A 20,452-nucleotide genomic window follows, 5' to 3' on the forward strand; every position below is an offset into this window, starting at 1 on the left:
TTTTTTTCATTGTTAAAAGCGGGGTATATTACAAACTTAACAATAGCGGTAGATATACCAATAAATTTATGCAATGTATATTACAAAATTGTCTGCCCTCTTTTTCATTGTTTTTCTTTTTTGTTTTTTTAACAAAGTTTGTTCTGTTCCTCAGAGGGGTTTGTTCCTCATTTCCATTCTACAGAGGCGTGCAAATTACGACGAGCAATTGATTCTCTTTTTTGCAGATTGGTCTTGTCTTGACGAATTTCGTTAAGATTGTATAAGAATTATGCTAATACTTAATCTTATATTGTATTGGATGAAAAATAGAGGAATGTATGTATACTAAGCATTATACAAAAACTGTAAATAAAACGTCATTTACGATAGACACTTCTTAAGTCTTCTTGTTTTTTCTTTTTCTAGTTTGTATCTAGTAATTTACGCGCCTCTGTATCACCGAACAGGATCACTGTGAACATTTTTGCAACACTGGTCTGTTTAATTGTATATCTTGCATCTCTGTTCTCGTTCTAATACACTAAGAATTGTCCTGTTATACATCCATTACGTGCTCTCAGTTCTCTATTTTGTATTCACACATTCTCGTATTCCGTTACTCTATATATCATTTTCCGTTTTTACTCATAAAAATCGAGTCGATGGTATTAGTGGTCACATCAATAAAATCATCATTCATAACGAAAAAAAAAAAATAGTGAAATCATTATAAAGTCTTATATTTATTATTTACGTATAAATATTGTTAAATATGTATATTAAAAATTTGCTACACATTCCACGATTATTTTATACAGAATTCGTTATCTCTATCCTGATAATGACTTAAATCGATTAAATAACGTTTTTTCTTCTTTTCAACTTTCTGATGTTGTTTAACTGAACACGAACTCTTCTCGCGTCAACGAAGATAGGAGACTATTACCGGAACGAGGCTCGATTTTGATCTTTCTCGTTTCAAACGCCCCCCAACCCTCCTTTCCTCGCTATTAAAAAGAAAATAATAATGGAACACGATGTTGATCAGAATCAAGCCTCGAAAAATGCACGCAAGAATAATCTCTATATTCTTTGTTACACATCAAAAAGTCATGCGTTCAAAGAAGAGCAAACAAACGAAAGGAACGGCAACCGATGCTGCGCCTTCTAGAAATTGAGTCACGACGTCACGGTATAAAAATCTAAACTGACCTTACTGTGTACTAAAAAATAGAATCGTTTTTTTCCATTTTTTTTTGTTCGCCGAGCGGGCAAGGAATTCTTTTTCACCGCCCCTCGTCGGATTAGTATAACGTCTAACGCGTTCGGGTTTACTTTCGTTGACGGTTCTCGTGACTCGATTATTCTCGATCGTCAATCGGTCCGAACGCCTCTCTCTCCCTCTCTCTCCGCGTTTCCCTCCTTGAGGGATACCAATGAACACAAGTTTCATCTCGTGCGCATCAAATGCTTCTCAATCACTCCTACAACGACTAAACGAACAGAAAATAAAAATAATATTGCTAATAACGTGACACGACAGTCTTGCTTGCGCCGAAAACACATTTTTATTTTATGTTCAAATCAGACCCTTGACGCAATTTCCCTGTGTCATCTGGTAGCTTTCAATGGAAATTAACTGAACACCGATGTCCCTGTTTCCCGAAGACAATCGTTTACAATTCCGTGTTAAGTAATGTTCGAATATACATGGTTTCTCAGCTAATGTATTCCAAGCTACTTCCCAGAGAAAGTATTATCCGTCGTGATGAATTTTTATTTTCCGTTAATACGGTTCAATGCGTTTTTCTTTTACCATTGTTACTGGTTACGTCACATAAGATGTCTAATTGAACCGTATAAATCGAAAGACTCCATCTCTACCGGTAACAATTACCACGAATATAATTTGTAATACCTAGATGAGAAAACCTGTATATCATTGTCCATGTCATAGGCTACTCGTATATACTTCGGCGTAACGATATAGTGAGAACTAGGTATACGATTAAAGTCCTTATTGTAAGGAACTAATTTCGAAAGGAGATACTTTACATAGCACTCGATGAGGTGTCAGTTCCCTACAATCATACTGCTCAGGCTGTAACCTCTCTTCATGACCTCATGGGGTGTACTATCTCACTGTATCGTTAACTTCAGGTATAACAGTTACTTCTCTGTTCATTCGGAAAAGAATGGTCTGTACTATACCACGTGATTTCAACAAAGTATACATACACAATATATATATATGGTGGCTCATCGTTTGGACCGGAAGAACTTAACTAATACCACGGCCGGGTTTTTAATATCGCATCGACGTAGAACTGTTTTAGCTGTTGCTGCAATGCGTAGAAATATTTATTGCGAATGGAACAAATATAGTAAGAAATATATAACACCCGAGTGTCGTGTGTCAATAGTTCTGAAACAGACCCTCTTGAGTCCTGACGCTTGAATTTCGGTACTGGAGGTCCACTGATCAAGATCTCTTCGTCTAAACCAAGTCGATTATTTACTTATAGGGTATACAGGGGAACGCATCTTATTAGTGAAAAAACACACTTAGCAACTTGTACCGAACACGATTACGATCAAAGGATGAGACGTAAGATAGATTCAACATTCCGGATATATTCTTGCGATAGAAGATTCGAGGATTTGACGGATCCTTTAATTATTTTTTTCACCTGGAAACCATAATACGAAGACTAAATACAGCAGCGTAATTAATATACAGAGTACAAGACCGCGGATTCTTTTTTTGTTTTACTTTAAAGATCAGTCCTTCAGAATTTCCGACCCAAAGTCCCAACAGTAACTTATATTTATCCCACACCTTTCAATTCGTTGAACAGGCCATACTTCGGTCTCAAGAGAGTCTCGATATACTTGTTCCATCAACAATAAATTCAGACGGATATCTCGTAAGCGGCGTACGCTGTTCTGTCCTCTTTGGAACGGGAGACGTTAAATGTCGGTAATTGATCGTGCACCATCTCCGTCCAGCCGCAGTATGGTGCGGGGACGTTTAAGCTGGGCTATACGGATATCTCGTAGTTCATATCGTAGACACTGGCCCGGTCGTTGGTTGGTGTGGTGGGCCGTTGGGATCTGTTGTCGTTCGGCGCGGACACCATCTCCATGGAATTCGTCATCTCCAAAGCTCTAACGAAAGACATTGGTCTGCGGCGCGTGTCGCCCGACGTGGGCGTGGTGGGCGTGACCATCGCGGCTTTTCGTTTCACCTGAGGCGACTGGTGTGGTGGGAAGACCGGTACGCCGCCTCTCATTGCCGGATGGTACGCTGCTCTGGGCGCATTCGCGTACAACTGTTGCGTGGGACTTGTCGGATTCGATCTGTAATAGTCGTACGTTGGCGGTGGTCGCTGCGACGGTGACTGATGCGTGGTAGCGTTCTGTGACCCTGGTGGTGCGGGATAGCTGCCTGGAGAGTTGTCCTTCCACATGTAAACACCACGCTGAGGTGAACCGGCCAATTCACGGATGTTGTCGACGGTGTTGTTCGTTCTGGAATACGGATGGTCGCCACCACCCTGACGTACCAGTTCGCTCTCGGACAGGAAACGCCGTTGAGGACTATAACCTGTCACAACCACGCTACTAGTGCCGCCAACAACTCCGCCGGCATTGTTTCCCTGCTGTACATCGTAATACGTCGATGCATCGTTCACTCCTATAAAATCTGGCCGACGAACCTGCGTCGGCGTACCTGGGTTCGATCTGCAACAGAGACACGTCACGTTTACGTATAAACCTTCCTAAAGGAAACACACAGGCGTTCCGGTTCTTGGTACTTGAGTACACACACAGTAACACCCTTAAACTTGTATGCGATTCTGGGACCGTGCTACATACGTGTTTTAAAGGTTCATCGACACGGGCACATAAAGAACTATCAATTTCTGTATTTTGTTTCTGTTTCACTTCCAACTATCATCCGTCACTGTTCGCACAGCTATTAAAAATCCGTTAAACTGTACAAGTTCGAGGGTTCGAGGTGTACAAGTTTAGAAGCATTACTGCAATTAACAAGTGAGCCAAGATGAGAATAATATATATATAAAGAAGAGAACAGCGCATCATTCCTGTTATAAAATTAGCATCTATCCAAGAAAACGTAAAAATGGTATGTATATATGTGTATATATGTGTATACATATATATACATGTATATATAGCGAAACTTAGGAAATACACATAATAATGTGAAGACGTTTATACTTGCGTACTGGTCGATACATATGCGAATATATATGTATATATACACATATGTATATAAACTTGTATATGTACATACGTGGGCTCGAGTATGTATACTTCTGTCTTAAAAATATGGGTACGTATATGTATATATGTAGTATATGCAAGAAAGCGTAACTTGAAACTACGATATGTCCTCGTAGGATAAAGTTCGTGTTTACCTGCAGTAGGTTGCAACATGATGGTAGAAAGCAGCTCCTTGCAGTTACCACCCCCTGCAGTGGGACACAAACTTATCTATACACCATATATCTTTTAATATATACATGCAGAGAAACTAATTCTCTACGATATTAAACGTAATCTACGGTCGCGTATTGATCTCTTGTTTTTCTTTCACAATTTTGTTTCTATCACACGTTTCTTCGTCATTCAGAACGTGAGGGATACTGGGAGTCTGAAGTAAAACAGGCTTCACATCATATCGAGAGGTAGCAAACAGGAACATCGAATACAGGAAATCAACATATACTCACTGATTGTAATTCATAGCGTGCTCGATAAATGCAATGAAACTATTAACTAAGTGGCTCTTCCCTCTTGCTCTCTACATAACTAGAACCAATATTCTGTGCAATGTGAAGACACCGCCAGGTACAATTACAAAAAGGTAAAAAGAAATAGTACATCTAGAAGTTCAATATCTCAAAAGTAAAGTATTTCAAGTGTTCACGATATATAACGAAGTATCTGATTGTCTTGTTTTCTTTCTTTATATCCAATTTCTTTTACGAAGTATGTATATGTATATATATTAATTTCGTTATATCCGTCATAATTTTGTCTATTGTTCGTAATTAAACAGACGAAAGCATAGTATACCTGCGCATAGGACTGGAAATGGCAAGTGGAGTCGGTACTCCAATAGCTTTAATCCGTTGTGTCGTTGGACTAGCACCTCCCTGACCTTGGCCTCTCTGAGAAGCAGCAGCAGGAGATCCGCTAACTTCCGGTGATAATGGATCGGGCGTATGGCTTCGAGAACCGTTCATTCCCCTGTAGGTATCGACAACGTACCTTATGTGTATTAGAAAATCAATTAGCAAACGCGTTTACCATTTGCTGCTGTGGTTTATATTACCTTGGCCTAGGATGAGGGCTGCCTCTAGTGTACTGCAATGGATGACGGTGTTGCGATGGTGGCGGGTGCCTGGGAGACTCACTGTTCTCCATAGGTGGCAGGAAGAAATTGCTTTTGGAACCGTGTCTTTGCAGTGGAGGTGTAGGCTCGCAATCAGCTGACTGAGATGCAGTGGGTTCCATGTCTGTATCCGACCCATCCCGTCCAGGTGACAACTGAAAACAATAATACGCCATGACGTTACTTTTACAATACCGAATTAATATTTCTGATTATATCGTTATAGCATACTTCTTTACAGAAAGCATATCAGTTAGGGATGCTGACGTTTAAACGGGATAGGTAAAGGACAAGGAATTGAACGGCGACTGCATCTTTCCAGCGTTGTGAATAGGGTGTTACAGATAGGAAGAATCGCTGCTTGATATTGTACTCTAAATAAATAACGTTCAAATTAACGAACGAATGCGTGAACATTGTAAAATCGTGCAAGAAATACTTCCAAAGTGCACCACTATGTGCAACAGAACTTGCAATTCACGGTGTATGTTCTATGAAAGCTTTAAAGCACGGGAAAGGTGTAGCATAGCACAGAGTTTAAAGTTTCTCTCAAAGGCGAGTGAATTGCATAGCCGCACACTGCTGGTAAATGTACATCGAAGAAGCATCAGAACTTCATGCTATAGAGGATGTGTTATTTACAGTCCTTAAGTCTTCCCGTACATAGTATCAGAAGTGTGAAGCGACATTGCACTAGCTCTTACCTTATTGTAAGCATTTGAACTGGCATTTCTAACACCATTGCTGCTATCCATGTAGGTTTTTACCTGGTTCTCACTGCCTATAGTCGATATCTCAGAAGTACAAGCTCCGCGTCGTTTTCCTGAATACTTTTCAGGCTTAAGTAAACTGAAACGTCAGACGATAAACTGAGTGCTCGTTACATCTGTTTACAGTTATTTATCGTACGCGATAAGTACGGTACCTGGGGTATTGTGGTCCAAATTGCGTGTAACAGCAATTGTGTAGGCAACCGCGGGAAAAAGGATTGTAGCCTCCATTAAATTTACCCGTTACCTGTTCGTTTGTTGTACGTCCTCTGGAAACAAGTATTACGTGAAAGCCAGTCAGCCCAGAGATTGGAATGAACAAGAGTATAACCACTCCCATGATCACAAGTCTATAGTAAATTTAAGGATTATAAGATGTAAGAACATATACTATGGTGGAAAACTTTAGAGTTTACGAGTTTTAAAAACTACAAAATCATTTGAGAGGAAACGGATCTCTCGTGGATTCGGATATACCATCATAATATTTATGGTATTTGGTCATTTTTTAGAGAAAAGGATACGCGACGATTGTGTCCACTTCACCTAGCTGTTGCTTCCTCTCTAATACAAAATATAGGCAGAATCCAAATATACTGAGCATGTGAAAACAGAGTGACACAAGAAAGAAGAAAAAGAATCTGTAGTTTCTCCTTCCAATGCAGTTGTTCACCCATGGGCAGTGATGATCAAACGTCTAAAATTATAAGAAATAATTATAAAGCATCCACTTCGGAATCTATTTCAAACTTTTGATATTTGTTACAAACCTCAATACACTGATTGCAAACACTGCAATGAGAACAACGAGGAGGTCTGTAGAATTTGCAGGTGAGGCACCATTTCATGCGAACTGTAATACCATTGATTTCTACACTTTTATATAATGGGGCACTAAATTCATCCTCTTTGTCTTCATCAGAAGATGCTTTAAAAGTAAAATCACATACATTTAATAACCATTTTTAGTAATATTGATCTTGCTTACAAGATCTATGTAAAAGATATAGTGCAGTCATATATTCGGAGCCAATTATTTCACCTTAGAATTCTGACTAATAAAAACATGATACTGTTGACTATCAACACATTTTAATATCCTAGTTCAAGAAAGTTGAATCAAACACAAATTCTTGTGAATCTAAATGTCTTTACATTTTTCAATTCTTTTCAGTACAGACAAACCAATTTTACGATTACACTGTATCGTATCAGGCCAAAATACCTTTCGGTATAACGCCAGGATCCATGAAGGTGGCTAGTGTGAAATTTGCCAATACAAGGAAGGTGATGGCTCCTTGTAGTGCAGGGACCCATGTTCCCCATTGGAACACGTAATACTGGCATCTAGAAAATCCAAAGTGAATCAATCACTGTGACAGGTATGTGTATCAACAGAATGCAGAAAAATCTGGATAATGAAAACAGAAGGGCAAACCGCTGCGGCCTCTCACGAGTGGAGAGGACAGACGTGGTTCGAGGAACTTACGGAAAACAGAAGAATAGTGTGGTGGTGCTGAGTAGGACTGTCCAGGCGCAAGTAGCTGGTAGAAACTTTGCCCTCAGACCGCATATCGGCATCCTGCACGCTCCACTTTGTGGTCGACGATTAACGAATTATTAATGGGTAAGATTTCTGCTAGCAGAAAACATGGCCGCGTCCATTGGTGCTGCTTATTTGCAAGTCGCGCGATCCGTATTTAGCACGGACTTCCATTCTCGTTACACTCATATATCCGTGGCATCTCGATAATCGGACCTCGTCTATTAAGCGCGCGTCACTCCGGCAAAAACATCCGTAATGTGATTAATATTTAAGCGCTTCTGCACGCACGATCCGCGAACACACTACTTTGCTGACATACATATATATGTATACATATATATACGTCTCTCTTTCTCTCACCGTTGTTCACCGACTTCACCGTGTAAGATGCTGTATATAATTGTGCACGATGGCGAACTGTGCCCCCTCCATTCAAACACAGGCGTTCCGCAAAGCGATCCTGCCAGACCGTACGCTCTGCCTTCACGATTTTCTATCCTAGAATCGCTCCTTCAGCCTTAATATTCTCTATCCAATAGTCGTCCTTTGCGATACTCGTAAACAGAGATTTCAAACCGGTTTTAATTTGGTGTCGATATCATTTTGGTTATGTTTTACGAAAACTGAAATGATATACTTAAACCACTGCTATTACCGAGTACGAAATAATTATGCACAAATATATAAGTTTACTAAATAATGAACTCAAACACATTTAACTGCGAATTAAATACGCAGATCGTTTATGGTGTATCGAAAAAACCTAGTACCTACAACGCCAATTCTTAGTGTTTTGTTATAAATCCCTATACATATCGTAAAATTCGAATTTTACGAACACGTTTACCGACGGAGATATTACATTTTTTTCGTAACAAGAACTTCTTTACCAAGAGAATATTTGCGGATGAACACGACAGTACATATTCAAATGTGTATTTCGCGCGCGACATATACAACACTGTGTTAATCAAGCGTTGTATCGTTCGCTCAACTAATTTTAAGAAAACTTTGATGCTGAGAGAAGATACTTATGAAGGATTGAATGAATATCTAATGTACAGGGAGTTCGAAAGGTTCGTTTTCGTTATTTATTATCGTGCGTTACTTTATTTGTCCTTTGAAATTTTATTATAACCTTCAATGACGGTTTCATTCTGTGTATCAAGTAAATATTAAAAAAGGCGGGCAGAATGTAATTACGCCGTCAATTGAATAACAGTCCGATTTATGTAACAAAGCTGTCTGGTATGTAGCATTCTGTTTCTAATCTATGAGCGGACGACGTGGGTGGTAATGCATCGTTAACCTGAAGAATGCGTTTCAATTCGAGATCCATGAAATTAACCGTGACATTTGCCAGCACGAACCGGATACTTCAAACTGTCCCACCTGAATTCGCGAATTTCTCAAAATATTAAGTATGAAGGAGTACTTTGTCGATCCCAGACATTTCGAATCGATGGGTTTCTTCTCCCTAGTACTCGTGGCTCGTCACCTTGTTGGCCTCCTGCCATACTTCCTAATATAGTGCGCTCGCCACGTCCTTCCATGACAATTTTTTGCCCGGATTACGAAATTTAAACTAGTTCTCATCTTCCATACCACCGAATAAAAAGTCGAAATTAAAGAAATTAATACAAAATCATTCTACACAGTAGGCGATTAAAAAATCGTTTGAATATAATGTATATCGTCGGAATTCTATTCTAAGCTGCATTGCATATGGCATATACAATGTAGCTCAGAACAGGCCGCCATTTTGATCTAAAATGGTGTCACAATCTTATCCTTCCCAGATAGCACGTAACGTCTAATGACGTCTTGAAGACGGCTTAAAAGCGCCTTAGGCCTAAAATAGCCGTAAAGTAGGTGTCTTCAAGGCGTCATGTGCTATCTGGGTTCATTTCGTTGAAATTTAAACGGATCGAAATGGATTTTAGACATACAACGTAGACTGCGGAATTTATGCATTTCTGGCATGCACGACCATTTAAAATTCAATAGGGTAGGAGTTTAAAAAAATTGAACGATGTTTTTCATATTATCTGCAACCTCAAAGTATCCAAATTTTTAGCATGATGACGGTTTTTGCATTTTATTCTATAAAAGTCATATTTTCATAAACATCCGAAAGCTATACTAAGAATAAGCTATCTGTTAAATTCGACACTTGGACCATGATGGGCTTGAAAAATGGCATAACTATGGTCAAACGACTCCATCAAGGGTTCTTCAGATTCTAAACAGTGTTCCACTTTATTCAAGTACCTGCCTCTGTTAAATTGTCGTTTAAGTGGGTGGTATCACATTTTGGCCCTCGTGTACGAATAATAACGAGCGAATAGATATTATTTACGGAATAGTGTCTTTGGAGGGCGAAACTTCGAGACGCTCGGCCGTCGGGGCGAGGCAGCATCCGCATGCCTCTCTAACGAGTCGTCTTCCGACTCTTGCCAAGGGAGTGCTGATTTTCATAACTTGGCAGCGAGACGTAATTGCCTTTGCACGCCCGAATCGCCGTTGTCACTTCGTGTCGGCGGACGAGGGTGAGGGGGATCGCGGGGGTGAACATCAACCTACGATTATGACGCGTCGCTACCGAAAATATTTCTAACGAGACAAATTTCACGTAAAACGTGTCCGTTGGCCGGTCTTCAACACGCGCCATCCCGTGCCGTTCAAGAATATGGATCGACTGAATGAAAACGGGGCGAGTACAAAATGCCCGTCGAGGGGATCTTGTACACACGAAAACGAAAATCTTGTACGAAAACTTATAGCGTGGTGATTGATCGCCCCCCTCCCCTCGCATTATTTATAGACCCGTACCCGTGGTTGAATTAACGAAAAATTAATCCCATTTTTCGACGGCGTTATAATCCGAACACTCCGAGCACTGAATTCCTCGCTCATTTCTCTATCTATATGATAGGGTCACTTCATAAAGATAGGAGTATACACTCGAATAGACAACGAAACACCGAGAGAAAAAGTTTAAGAAATTTATAGCGACAGTCGTTGAAGTTAATAACTCTTGTCCGTTATTTGCATCATTGCTCGCCGCGCAATCGAATTTATGCGCCCGTGACCACGAGGTTACACGGGCATTCTATGTTCACCGGTGGGGGCTAGTACAGGCTAGTACAGTAGTGAGAAACAAAGTAGGGATGTTCGATTAAGTTTCGATTTTTCAGTTTCAAAAGTATGGGACCAGAACTGATAATTAAAGAAAGAGGAAACTATTATTCTACAAGGAGTTAATGAAGGTAACGTGTTAAAACTGATGCGAAGTGATTTGTATACGTACTGATTCCGTTAACTTAATAATGAGTTACTTCTTGACCGGTAGTGTATGTGTTACACATGGCAATCACGTGTGTTACCCAAGGGGGTTGATCTTCTGAAGAGTCGAATCGGAATCAAACATCCCTAGAACAAAGTGTTGTCGATCTTGGCCACGTGGGCTCAGAGAAATCGTCCGGCGGCGGGCGACCTATTTTCCCTCGCGTCTGGAAACGCGGCGGCGTGATGATTCGCTGATGAATCGTTCGGAAAGAGACCGAGGACTCGTTGTATTTTTACCGGGTCCCCGCGAGAAGCCAGATAGAACGCGGTTGTAATAGCTTTTGCAAACCAGTGGGGGCGTGTGATCTAAGAACAGCGAACGCTAACCGCTATTATACGCGTCTCCGCACCTCCCGCCCGCGTAGATTCGCGGGCTGTTGTTATCAGCGCAAGAATTTATAACCAATTGCGTTTTTCACGGAACGAACGAATGTTATGCAGGCCGTCCGATCTGAGCGATCAGGTCGGCTCTAATATACGGATCGGTGAATAAGTCGTTAGGGAAAAGGCAGATAGTCCTGGACATTTCAGTGTCTTTATTACCAAGCCACGTAGGAAAATAAATGACAGATTATAACATGTCTGCTTGTAGCCCAGGAACAATTGCAAGTTAGTAGTAGCGTGTACGCTAAGCAAATTATACAGGTATTATAATAAAATCTTTTCCCGCTGAAAGTGACATTACCAAGAACATTGACTTTCATCGATGCTTGTTGCCTATTAAATGTATGTATTATATTATCAATGCCGTACATGAAAAGACTGGACACACGAAGAATGTGCATATATTGATCTGTTCAATTTGTATTATTACTGTAATCTGTATGGTATATAAGGATACGCGAACTTCTAGATTCGAGATGATCGTTGAAAATTATGCCCGGGGTTACCGGCCATTTTTTGATCGCGTAAAACCAGAGCCTACAGTTTACTGATTCTTTCTCTAGAATTATTTAAGTTTAGGTGTTCTATTTTATTTTTATTTGTAACGAATCAGGAAGTACTTATTATGTTTATTTTCCGAAAGAATAGTTTGAGTACAATCTATTGATTATATATTGTTTTTCTGTTTCATTTAAATGTCCGGGACTACCCACTCTTCCCCTACCGCGAACGCGGCGAATTTTCTGCATTGACGCTGTCGCATGCCAAGACAAATAAACCAGGCCAGTTTTTCGAATCCGTACGAGATTCATGAATGAATTGGATTTATATTCTAATCACAGATTCTCTTGCTTTGATTCATCGTAGTGCCGAAAGTGCTTCTACTGATTCGTTAGGAAAAATAATAATCGACTACCGTCAAGAAATCCAAGATCGGGACCTGCAAGAGCCTTTTAACAAAGTCACGAATGATCGAACCGGTAACGGTGTTATCGATCGTTGTTACATAAAAGCGTGCCCTGTACAGCAGCTTAACGCGTAACACCATTGCTTGACCGCTATTTTGTTTCACAGTTGCGAAGCTATAACCGGGGAGGTTTCGAGGGAATATTCTCGTTGGGCCACGAAAGATCCAATAATACCGCGGATTCAGGTGGACCGAACCAAGGGCTGCAACGTGGTGTCCACCAAAGAGAGGTCTCAATGCGATCCCCGGCGATGATTTAGCACCGGCCTTCCAACTTCGCGAGGAGGATCCCCGCTTATAACATATTTCATTTTTCGCTCGGGCCGCTCTATTTTTGCTGCCGCCGTCGTCGTCGTCGTCGTCGGTTTTCTAGCTGGTTTACCAGACGCGGAGGATGTCTTTATACCGGGATGGAAACGCGGCGGCACCTCAGGTGTCCGTTGTCCGCCGTGCGAGAGAACCGTCGTCGACATGGTAAGACTCAGAGAGAAAGAGAGAAATCGTTCCGATCCTCTATCCGCGGTCCTCTACACTGCCGATATCCTCAAGATCCAATATTGGAGCAATATCACATAACCGGTGAAACACGTCTACCTGATGATACACAAAAGCAGTCATTCGAAGTGATCGTAACTGAAGGAAGTGTACGGGGCGCGAAAACAAACCGCGACCACCAGAAGAGTTGGATGATATTCTGAGGATGAAGAGGATCCATACACCGTTCCGTTTGAGAGCTCTATTAGAAAGACCTTGCTATAAAAACTAGAGACTATGGGATGTTTCTTATACATATAGAGTGATCTACAGACCGTTTCCGCTTGGAATTTTTCAAAAATTAGACGAGATCCGTGCCACAGAAACTAGAAACTATAGAAAATTTCTTATGTAGATTGATCTACACCGTTTCCGTTGATTGAAAAGCGGAATTCTTCGCTGTTGAATCGGGGGGTTGGTCCCTTGTGCATCAGGCTCGATAGAAATTAAGGCTCGACCATTTCTTTCGCAGGAGGAGGACGAGCAAAAGATGGCCGTGATGAGGAAAGCGTTCCAGATGTTTGACACAACCAAAAGCGGTGTCATCGACACCCTTAAGATCTCGACAATCCTGAACACGATGGGCCAGCTGTTCGACGACGCGGAACTGAATTCGTTGATCCAGGAGAACGATCCGGAGGGGATCGGTAAAGTGAACTTCGACGGTTTCTGCAAGATCGCCGGTCGATTCCTGGAGGAGGAGGACGCAGAGGCAATGCAAGAGGAATTGAAAGAGGCGTTCCGTTTGTACGATCGCGAGGGAAATGGATATATAACGACCGCGACCCTGAAAGAGATCCTAGCCGCTCTCGACGACAAATTGACCAGCGCCGATCTCGACGGTATAATCGCTGAAATCGATACCGACGGCTCCGGCACGGTCGACTTCGATGGTGCGTGCTTATATCTTTACGGTTTTTCTTCGATTAGATCATTACGCCTTTGTTTTGCGGCATCCCCGGGAAATCAGACGTTTCTAATGGCCACGTAGATCGATTCGTTTGGGTAACATGTTACTGCTGTGTCGAATTAAATCGGAATCGACCATCCCTACTAGCTCCTAGGAAGCCCCTAGCATATAGCGATGCCTGGGTTGATTTGAATCGTAGTCGTTTTTTTCGCAGGCATCGGTTGTCTCTAAAGGGTAAAGATTTTTCATTTTTCTTTTTAATTTTTTGTGGAAATGTTTTTCTCGTTGCGTTGTCAGTTTTGAGCGTTATAGAACGTGACAACTGTTTCCAGTGTATGTTATGACAGAACAGAAGAAACAAATTGCCTTTACGTCCTACGTAAGTGTGTTTTTCGAAATTATAAACGTTTCCCGATAATTTTGCATTACAAATTTCAGTTATACCCAAAGAAGTCACGGACCAGTAATTATTAAATTCGTGCTTCTACTCTTTACTTTTTAAGATTTTCCTTTTTTCTTTTCGTAAGTAAACGTATTTTCCTATACATATAACATATAACATTCTTTTTTTTTTTATAGAGTTTATGGAGATGATGACAGGAGAGTGATGATCGCTTCGGAGGCAACCGACAGAATGATGTTAACGAGGAACACGATCGGAACGTTATTTTAATATTTCCGTCAACGCTAGTTAGTTCGATGATTTGTTTAATAAAATTGTTAAGTTAAGCCCGTTGGTTTTGTCAATCGTTTAGACCCTCCTTGGATCGATACAGTGTGCACAACTTCCGTAAATCAGAGTTGGATTATCTGCACTTTGTTCACGGGGATGTGAACGCGACTTTTTGTTTTTCAAATGAAACTACAGCATTTTTAAAGATATTTAATTTCAGTACGAATCACAAGAAATCCAACGACTTGTAAATATGTTACAAAAAACACGCAAATAACGTACAAAAAGTTAACAGAAGTTATACAACGCTGAGGTATATTTGTACCTTTGGGCGTTCGATTGTTTCTGAAGCGAACACTTCGATATACCACGACGTTGTACGTTGTGGATTACCTTCTGTTGACTTGTCTCGTGTTATTTGTATTTGTTTTTTGCGACGAATTTATAGTCGTTGGATTTGTCACGATTTGTCCTAATGACAAATGTTAAAAAAATGCATTTAAAAAAAAGGTAACATCCATTTCTTCGAAAAAAAGTGCGGATAAAGAAACTTTGAGTTGCGAAACGTTTGGACACTTATATATAGTTCAACTTATGTGTGTACTATTTTTTGTAAAGTTCAAGGAAAGTCTTGAAAATCCGTGGGAGCAAACTCTGTATACCTATAACACGTTCTAAGAAGATGATCGAACAAGAACAAAGGAGGATGTGTATTTTGCTTGGTGGAGCATTGAAATGAAGCACTGATTTTACAAAAATACACGTTTATTCGTTGAAGCGATTTAATTCGTTTATAAATGCAGCATCAAAATAAATCAGTATTTTTTTTTGTCTTTGCAATTAACGTTACAACATGTGTTGTCTTAAGCGCTAAGCCCGTCAAATGAGTACACTCAACGGTACACGGGGGGAACGTTTTTACTGTACGATGTCGTTGGTCGGTTGTCCCTCGTGGTAGACGAGGACATCGCGCACGAAGACGTTCGGAACGCTGAGAGCGCCGGGGGTGAGAGGACGGTCCAACGGGAAGCCAAGGGGTTTACCATCGAGAGAGATGGCGCCGCCGATGATCGCGGAGATCTGCTTGTTCTGGTAGTAGTCGCTGACCGACTTGTCCTGTACGGTCTGGGGTTGAGCGTAGGTACCTTGGAAACCACCCGCGTGGAGTTGTCCGCTGGCTATCTGGGAAGCGACTCCGCCACCGATCTGGCTGGACCAGCCTGATTGTTGGGCCAAGAGCATGCTGTACGGTACGCTGATGGTCTGTTGACCTTGCGGGCCGATCTGTTGTTGTCCAACATTCTGTGTGCTCCACGCGTCGGGGATCAGTGTCTGGCTGACTGGAAGACCTTGTTGAACACCTTGTTGTACACCTTGAAGACCCTGGACGCCTTGGTGAATGCCTTGTTGGACTCCTTGTTGGACTCCTTGTTGTACGCCTTGAAGACCTTGCATACCCGGTTGCATACCTTGGACACCTTGCACCCCCGATTGTACACCCTGTACACCTTGCAATGCTTGTTGGACACCCTGTTGTACAGGCTGGAGTCCTTGTTGGATAGCCTGCTGGCCGGTCTGTACAGACTGGCCGGCGTATTTCTGCCATCTGGTCGGGAGTACCGGTTGGATTTGTCCATGAATGGCTTGGAGCGGCTGGTATTGGAGACCCTGTGCAACTTGGATCGGTATCTGTTGTCCGGACTGCGACACCTGGCCTGGTTGCACTTGGATACCTTGGAGTGCTAATTGTTGTGGGTTCAGCTGGCTACTGTAGCTTTGGATCGTGTACGTCATCTCGAGACCTTGGCCGACCGGGTTCTGGATGTTGTTGTACGGGTACTGTCCGCGGTGTTTAGTGTAGACGTCCGCGTAGTGGTTCCTGACGGCTGTAAAGAAGAAATGATGGATACGGTCAGTGCGCTTGAACAACGAACGCCTGTGTCTGATCACATCGGCTTTGACGATAGAGCACCTTGGATTTTTTGCTGAGCCAATACCCAGTTCTCTGGCAGCACTTCCACGTTCTGTTGGATTCCGCCTACGGAGGGCAGTTGTCCTTGTTGTTGTTTCAATTGCTGGTATTGTTCGGGCGCGACGATCTGGAATTGTTGTTCTTGGTAGGTGAGATCGTGTTCAGGGATCACTGGGCCGTATGGTACGTCCAATTGGGCTTGACCGGAGATCACGACGAGCAACTGGAGCGGGTGGCCTTGGGGTTGACCCTTGGGAAGCGACAGTCTAGCGGGGAAGCTGAAGATCTGTTGTGGCTGTAAGGCGCAAGTGAGTTTGTAATCAAGTTTCGTATGACTTTTCCGAATTCGTTTTTATAGAATTTACTATAATTCACTAACCTCGGTGATGTAGAACGGTTCCTGGGAGCTGATGGCACTGTTGACGCCCTGTTGGATGGTCTGAACCGATGGCCAGTCGAAGCTTTGGCCTGAGGCCTGCTGGGAGTTCCTGACAATCACGTTCTGGCCCTGTTGGACTGCATAGAAAACGTAAACGTTAGAACCGAAAACGTTTTTTTTAAATGTACATCACTAGAATGTCAGAGGGCTCGAATCGACACTTACGGTTCTGGATGAATTGGTCGAGTTCGACGAACAATTGTTTGTTCTTGGAGATGCTAATCGGTTTGCCCTGGTAATCGTGTTTTGGTCCAAGGAATACACGGACGACCGAGTTGGGGACAGGGTGTTCACTGTGAACAGTGATCTCGTATCGGTAAGGTCTGTGGTCCAATCGCTTCAGATGAGCCATGATCTGTTGCTGAATTTGCTGTTGCTGTTGTTGTTGTTGTTGTTGTTGTTGTTGCTGTTTTTCCTGGCCAGGTTGAGCGGTGACAGCGTTCAGGTCGACGTAGTAGTCGTTGAAGAGTGTGACAAGCTGGCTGACGTCTACGTTCTGGATGGTAACACCAGGAAGGACGAGGTCGTTCCATTGGTAAGCTGGGAGAGATTCTTGGTATCTGTTGTAAAGGTTCATGATCTTCTTGAACAGCTGGTAGATGGCTGGGTCGTGGACAGCGGTCTGGCCGAGTTCAAGGGTGGATGGTGTGTAGTCCCAGATGTTTTGTACTTCAGGGGCATTGCCGAGGAGTTTGCGGGCAGCGGCTTGGAGACTTCCGTAGTATCTGTTCGGGAATGCGATGAATAAGTATTCGTTGCGTCAATTATGATTCCAATTGATACAATGAAATTTCTCAGAAAATAGAAGAAAGACTGTGACCTTGGGTTAATGCTCTTGCCACATCCTTCGATCAATTCACCAAGGATGTTCACACCTTGTGGTTGGTAGAGAGAGAGGAAGATACCTTGAGGAGTGATCACATGGCCGGAGTCGATGGCTTCCATCAATCTTTGTTCTAGAATTTGGACATGTTGGATAAGCTGATTCTTCTGCGGTTGGAGTAGAAGGTTTTCCGGACGGCTGGGGAACTCGAGACCGTTCAAATTACGAAGTCGGGGCTGGTACAGCGATTGAACGTTGGTGTAGTCGATTTCATTAATCGGGCCGAGTCCGTTCGCGAGACGGTTCAATTCGTAACGGGCCAAGAGTTGTTGATGAAGGTACAAGTATTTGGATCCGTAGCCGATAGTGTCTTGGTCATGTCCTACTTGTTGCAGGTATTTGGCGACAATCGGTTGCTGTTGTTGTTGCTTCTGCTGCTGTTGTTGTTGTTGTTCCTGGGATTTAGAAATGAAATAACGATCGTGTTAACTTCAAGGTCGGTAGAGGATATTACAGAGTAATTGCGTTTTATCGCATTGTTAAATTTCTTACGCCTTCCAAGATATATCCGACGAGGTTGAGGTAGCTGTAGTAATTGGCAAGACCAACATCCTGAGTGAAGTAGGAAAGCTGTTGTTCGTCGTCAGACAGGACAGAGGAGTAGTTAACGGGGATCAAAATGTTACTCTGTTGGATGCCATGGTGGATGCCTTGGATGCTAATGTCTTGAGCTTCTTGGATGATTCTTGCGTCCAAGTGGTGTTGGGGCAAGATCTCGTAAGATGGCGGGAGTATGACACCCTGAGTGTCTGAGCGCATCAATACAGCACCAACCAAAGCCTATCGAGTAGAAGACAAACGCTTAATTTAACGGGGTATTTCGAATAAAGTAACAGATTTTTCTAGGTATCAAATATTCCAGTTGTTATGCACACACACACACACACACATTCAAATGAATCTCATACCTTGACGAACTGTCCTTCGTTAACGTGAACACGAGCCCATGCAGCAGTCTTCAAGAAAGTTAGGTAGTCTTTAGCACTCATCAAGATTCTGTGCAGAAGGGACACTTCTTTGCGCAGCTGGCTAACGGAGTTGCTGTAGGCGGTGCCCATGGGCTGAACCAAACCGGCTTTGACAGCGCCAGCATAGTATTTCACGATGATCGGGTTATCATATTGCTGGGAGTTGCTTTCGATCTCATAAGAGACGCCAAGGTTCTGAAGGTGCTGGTTCGGGATCGGCTGACCGATCTTCTGCAGCAGCTGGATGATATCCTGTTGCTTGTTGAGGAGATTCTGATCGGCTGAAACAATCGAACGGTTTCTCGTAAAAGCCAAGGGTGTGTCGTCGCAGGCAATAGAATTTAAGCGTTGCTAAATTTCCTTAAGTGTCGGAAACTGTTACCGAGGTAGTACAGAGTTAAGAAACCAAGTGATTCGATAGAATTAGAATTCCAAATGACGACGTTTTATCAGAAGAGTACAAAGAGAACAGCGAAATGATTCACACACAATGAATTAAAGTTATATCACCAACTGCGCAAAACTATTTTGTTTTGTTAATACTCTTCATCGTTTCAACAACAAGAATATAAAACATTCACAGACAATATTTCCGTCTTAAACAGGTACGTTCTACCAAATGTTAACAGGTGTTCTAAGATGTGAACTTACCAGCTTGTTTGCTGCTGTCACAGGCTCCAAACGCGACGAACGCCAAGAGAACAACTAAGCACCTCATTGTGAATGCAATGATGGGATGCGATGCTGACTGTTCGCTGGTCCAGACTTTTATACCCAAATACTATCGAGGAAAGCGGTTATCGGCGACCTGCCGACCTACCTCCTTCAAGATTTCGCAGTTTCCCCACAATATCCCTTGCTGTTCCGAATATAGGCGACGCATTCGATCGAAGGTTAACCGATGATACGTATCATCGCTAATTGATCCCCTGTCATAATGTGGCATCACAAAATTTCTGGACGTTCATCTAGCAGCGTTCTTCCAATTGTTTTAGGTAAATATCAAACATCGTATTATCGTACTTATAGTTTATCGTCATCTATTCTACATTTAATTTTATTCTTCCAGGATCTCCACGCATCATTCTTTTTGGTTCTAAGAAAACGCTCTGATCAAGGTATAGATGAGCCAGTGCCGAAAGTATTACTTAACATAGGTATGTAAACGATATTATAAATCTTTCGACAAAACAACGAAATGTTATTTATGCTAAATATAATTTATGTAGTCAATATGATTAGTAATAATGATAAGTAGTTGTAGAAGTAATAGACCCTGATTATTCGGTATTATATTTTTATTTAGAACGGTAAAAATTCTAATCTAATTCGGCACGGTACATTAAATTGCAATTGTGTAAAGTTATTAGTCCACTTTTAGCATTTGTAGCCGAGTCGCATGATTCTCACAAATGTTGAGGGTCATCAATATCTTCACGGGCTGGATAATGCGGAATGATAATACGTCTTGAACTCACAGGTGACTATATACGCCAAAGGTTATCACTTTGTTTACTACCTAACTGCTTCGACTATATTTTTATATTCCTGGGGGGTATACAAATGAAGCAACGCAAAATTTTATCGACCGAGTAGTTTTTCAACTGTAACAAACAAGTTAGATAACAAAGCTACATTTTCATACCTATCG

The 20,452-nt window shown here is 42.0% G+C and overlaps 3 protein-coding genes across 4 annotated transcripts; 1 reads left to right on the top strand and 2 right to left on the bottom strand.

Moving 5' to 3' along the window:
- Positions 1–2,055: 2,055 nt before the first annotated feature.
- Positions 2,056–8,096, bottom strand: LOC107193828 (palmitoyltransferase ZDHHC5). Of its 2 annotated transcripts, none has more exons than XM_015583339.1 (9): positions 7,667–8,096; positions 7,403–7,524; positions 6,948–7,105; positions 6,702–6,874; positions 6,333–6,527; positions 6,112–6,256; positions 5,348–5,562; positions 5,089–5,262; positions 2,056–3,726 (listed from the first exon to the last, which is right to left on the bottom strand). In XM_015583339.1, the coding sequence occupies exons 1-9, from the start codon at positions 7,756–7,758 to the stop codon at positions 3,024–3,026; spliced, it is 1,977 nt and encodes a 658-aa protein (XP_015438825.1). In that variant the 5' UTR covers positions 7,759–8,096; the 3' UTR covers positions 2,056–3,023. The 2 variants fall into 2 exon arrangements, with proteins under 2 accessions (XP_015438825.1, XP_015438824.1); XM_015583338.1 differs by having other exon boundaries at positions 5,089–5,283.
- A 4,728-nt stretch (positions 8,097–12,824) lies between these two features.
- LOC107193826 (troponin C) lies at positions 12,825–14,595 on the top strand. Its single transcript, XM_015583337.1, has 3 exons — positions 12,825–12,896; positions 13,429–13,849; positions 14,446–14,595. Exons 1-3 carry the CDS (start codon positions 12,894–12,896, stop codon positions 14,472–14,474), a joined length of 453 nt encoding a protein of 150 aa, XP_015438823.1. The 5' UTR covers positions 12,825–12,893; the 3' UTR covers positions 14,475–14,595.
- An 862-nt stretch (positions 14,596–15,457) lies between these two features.
- On the bottom strand, positions 15,458–19,519 carry LOC107193808 (hexamerin-like). Its single transcript, XM_015583314.1, has 9 exons — positions 19,453–19,519; positions 18,742–19,082; positions 18,326–18,613; positions 17,771–18,228; positions 17,116–17,675; positions 16,891–17,027; positions 16,512–16,806; positions 15,881–16,425; positions 15,458–15,823 (listed from the first exon to the last, which is right to left on the bottom strand). Exons 1-9 carry the CDS (start codon positions 19,517–19,519, stop codon positions 15,458–15,460), a joined length of 3,057 nt encoding a protein of 1,018 aa, XP_015438800.1.
- Between the last annotated feature and the right edge of the window lie 933 nt (positions 19,520–20,452).

The sequence above is a fragment of the Dufourea novaeangliae genome, unplaced genomic scaffold (genome assembly GCF_001272555.1).
Source record: "Dufourea novaeangliae isolate 0120121106 unplaced genomic scaffold, ASM127255v1 scaffold30, whole genome shotgun sequence".
NCBI classification, from domain to species: Eukaryota; Metazoa; Arthropoda; class Insecta; order Hymenoptera; family Halictidae; genus Dufourea; species Dufourea novaeangliae.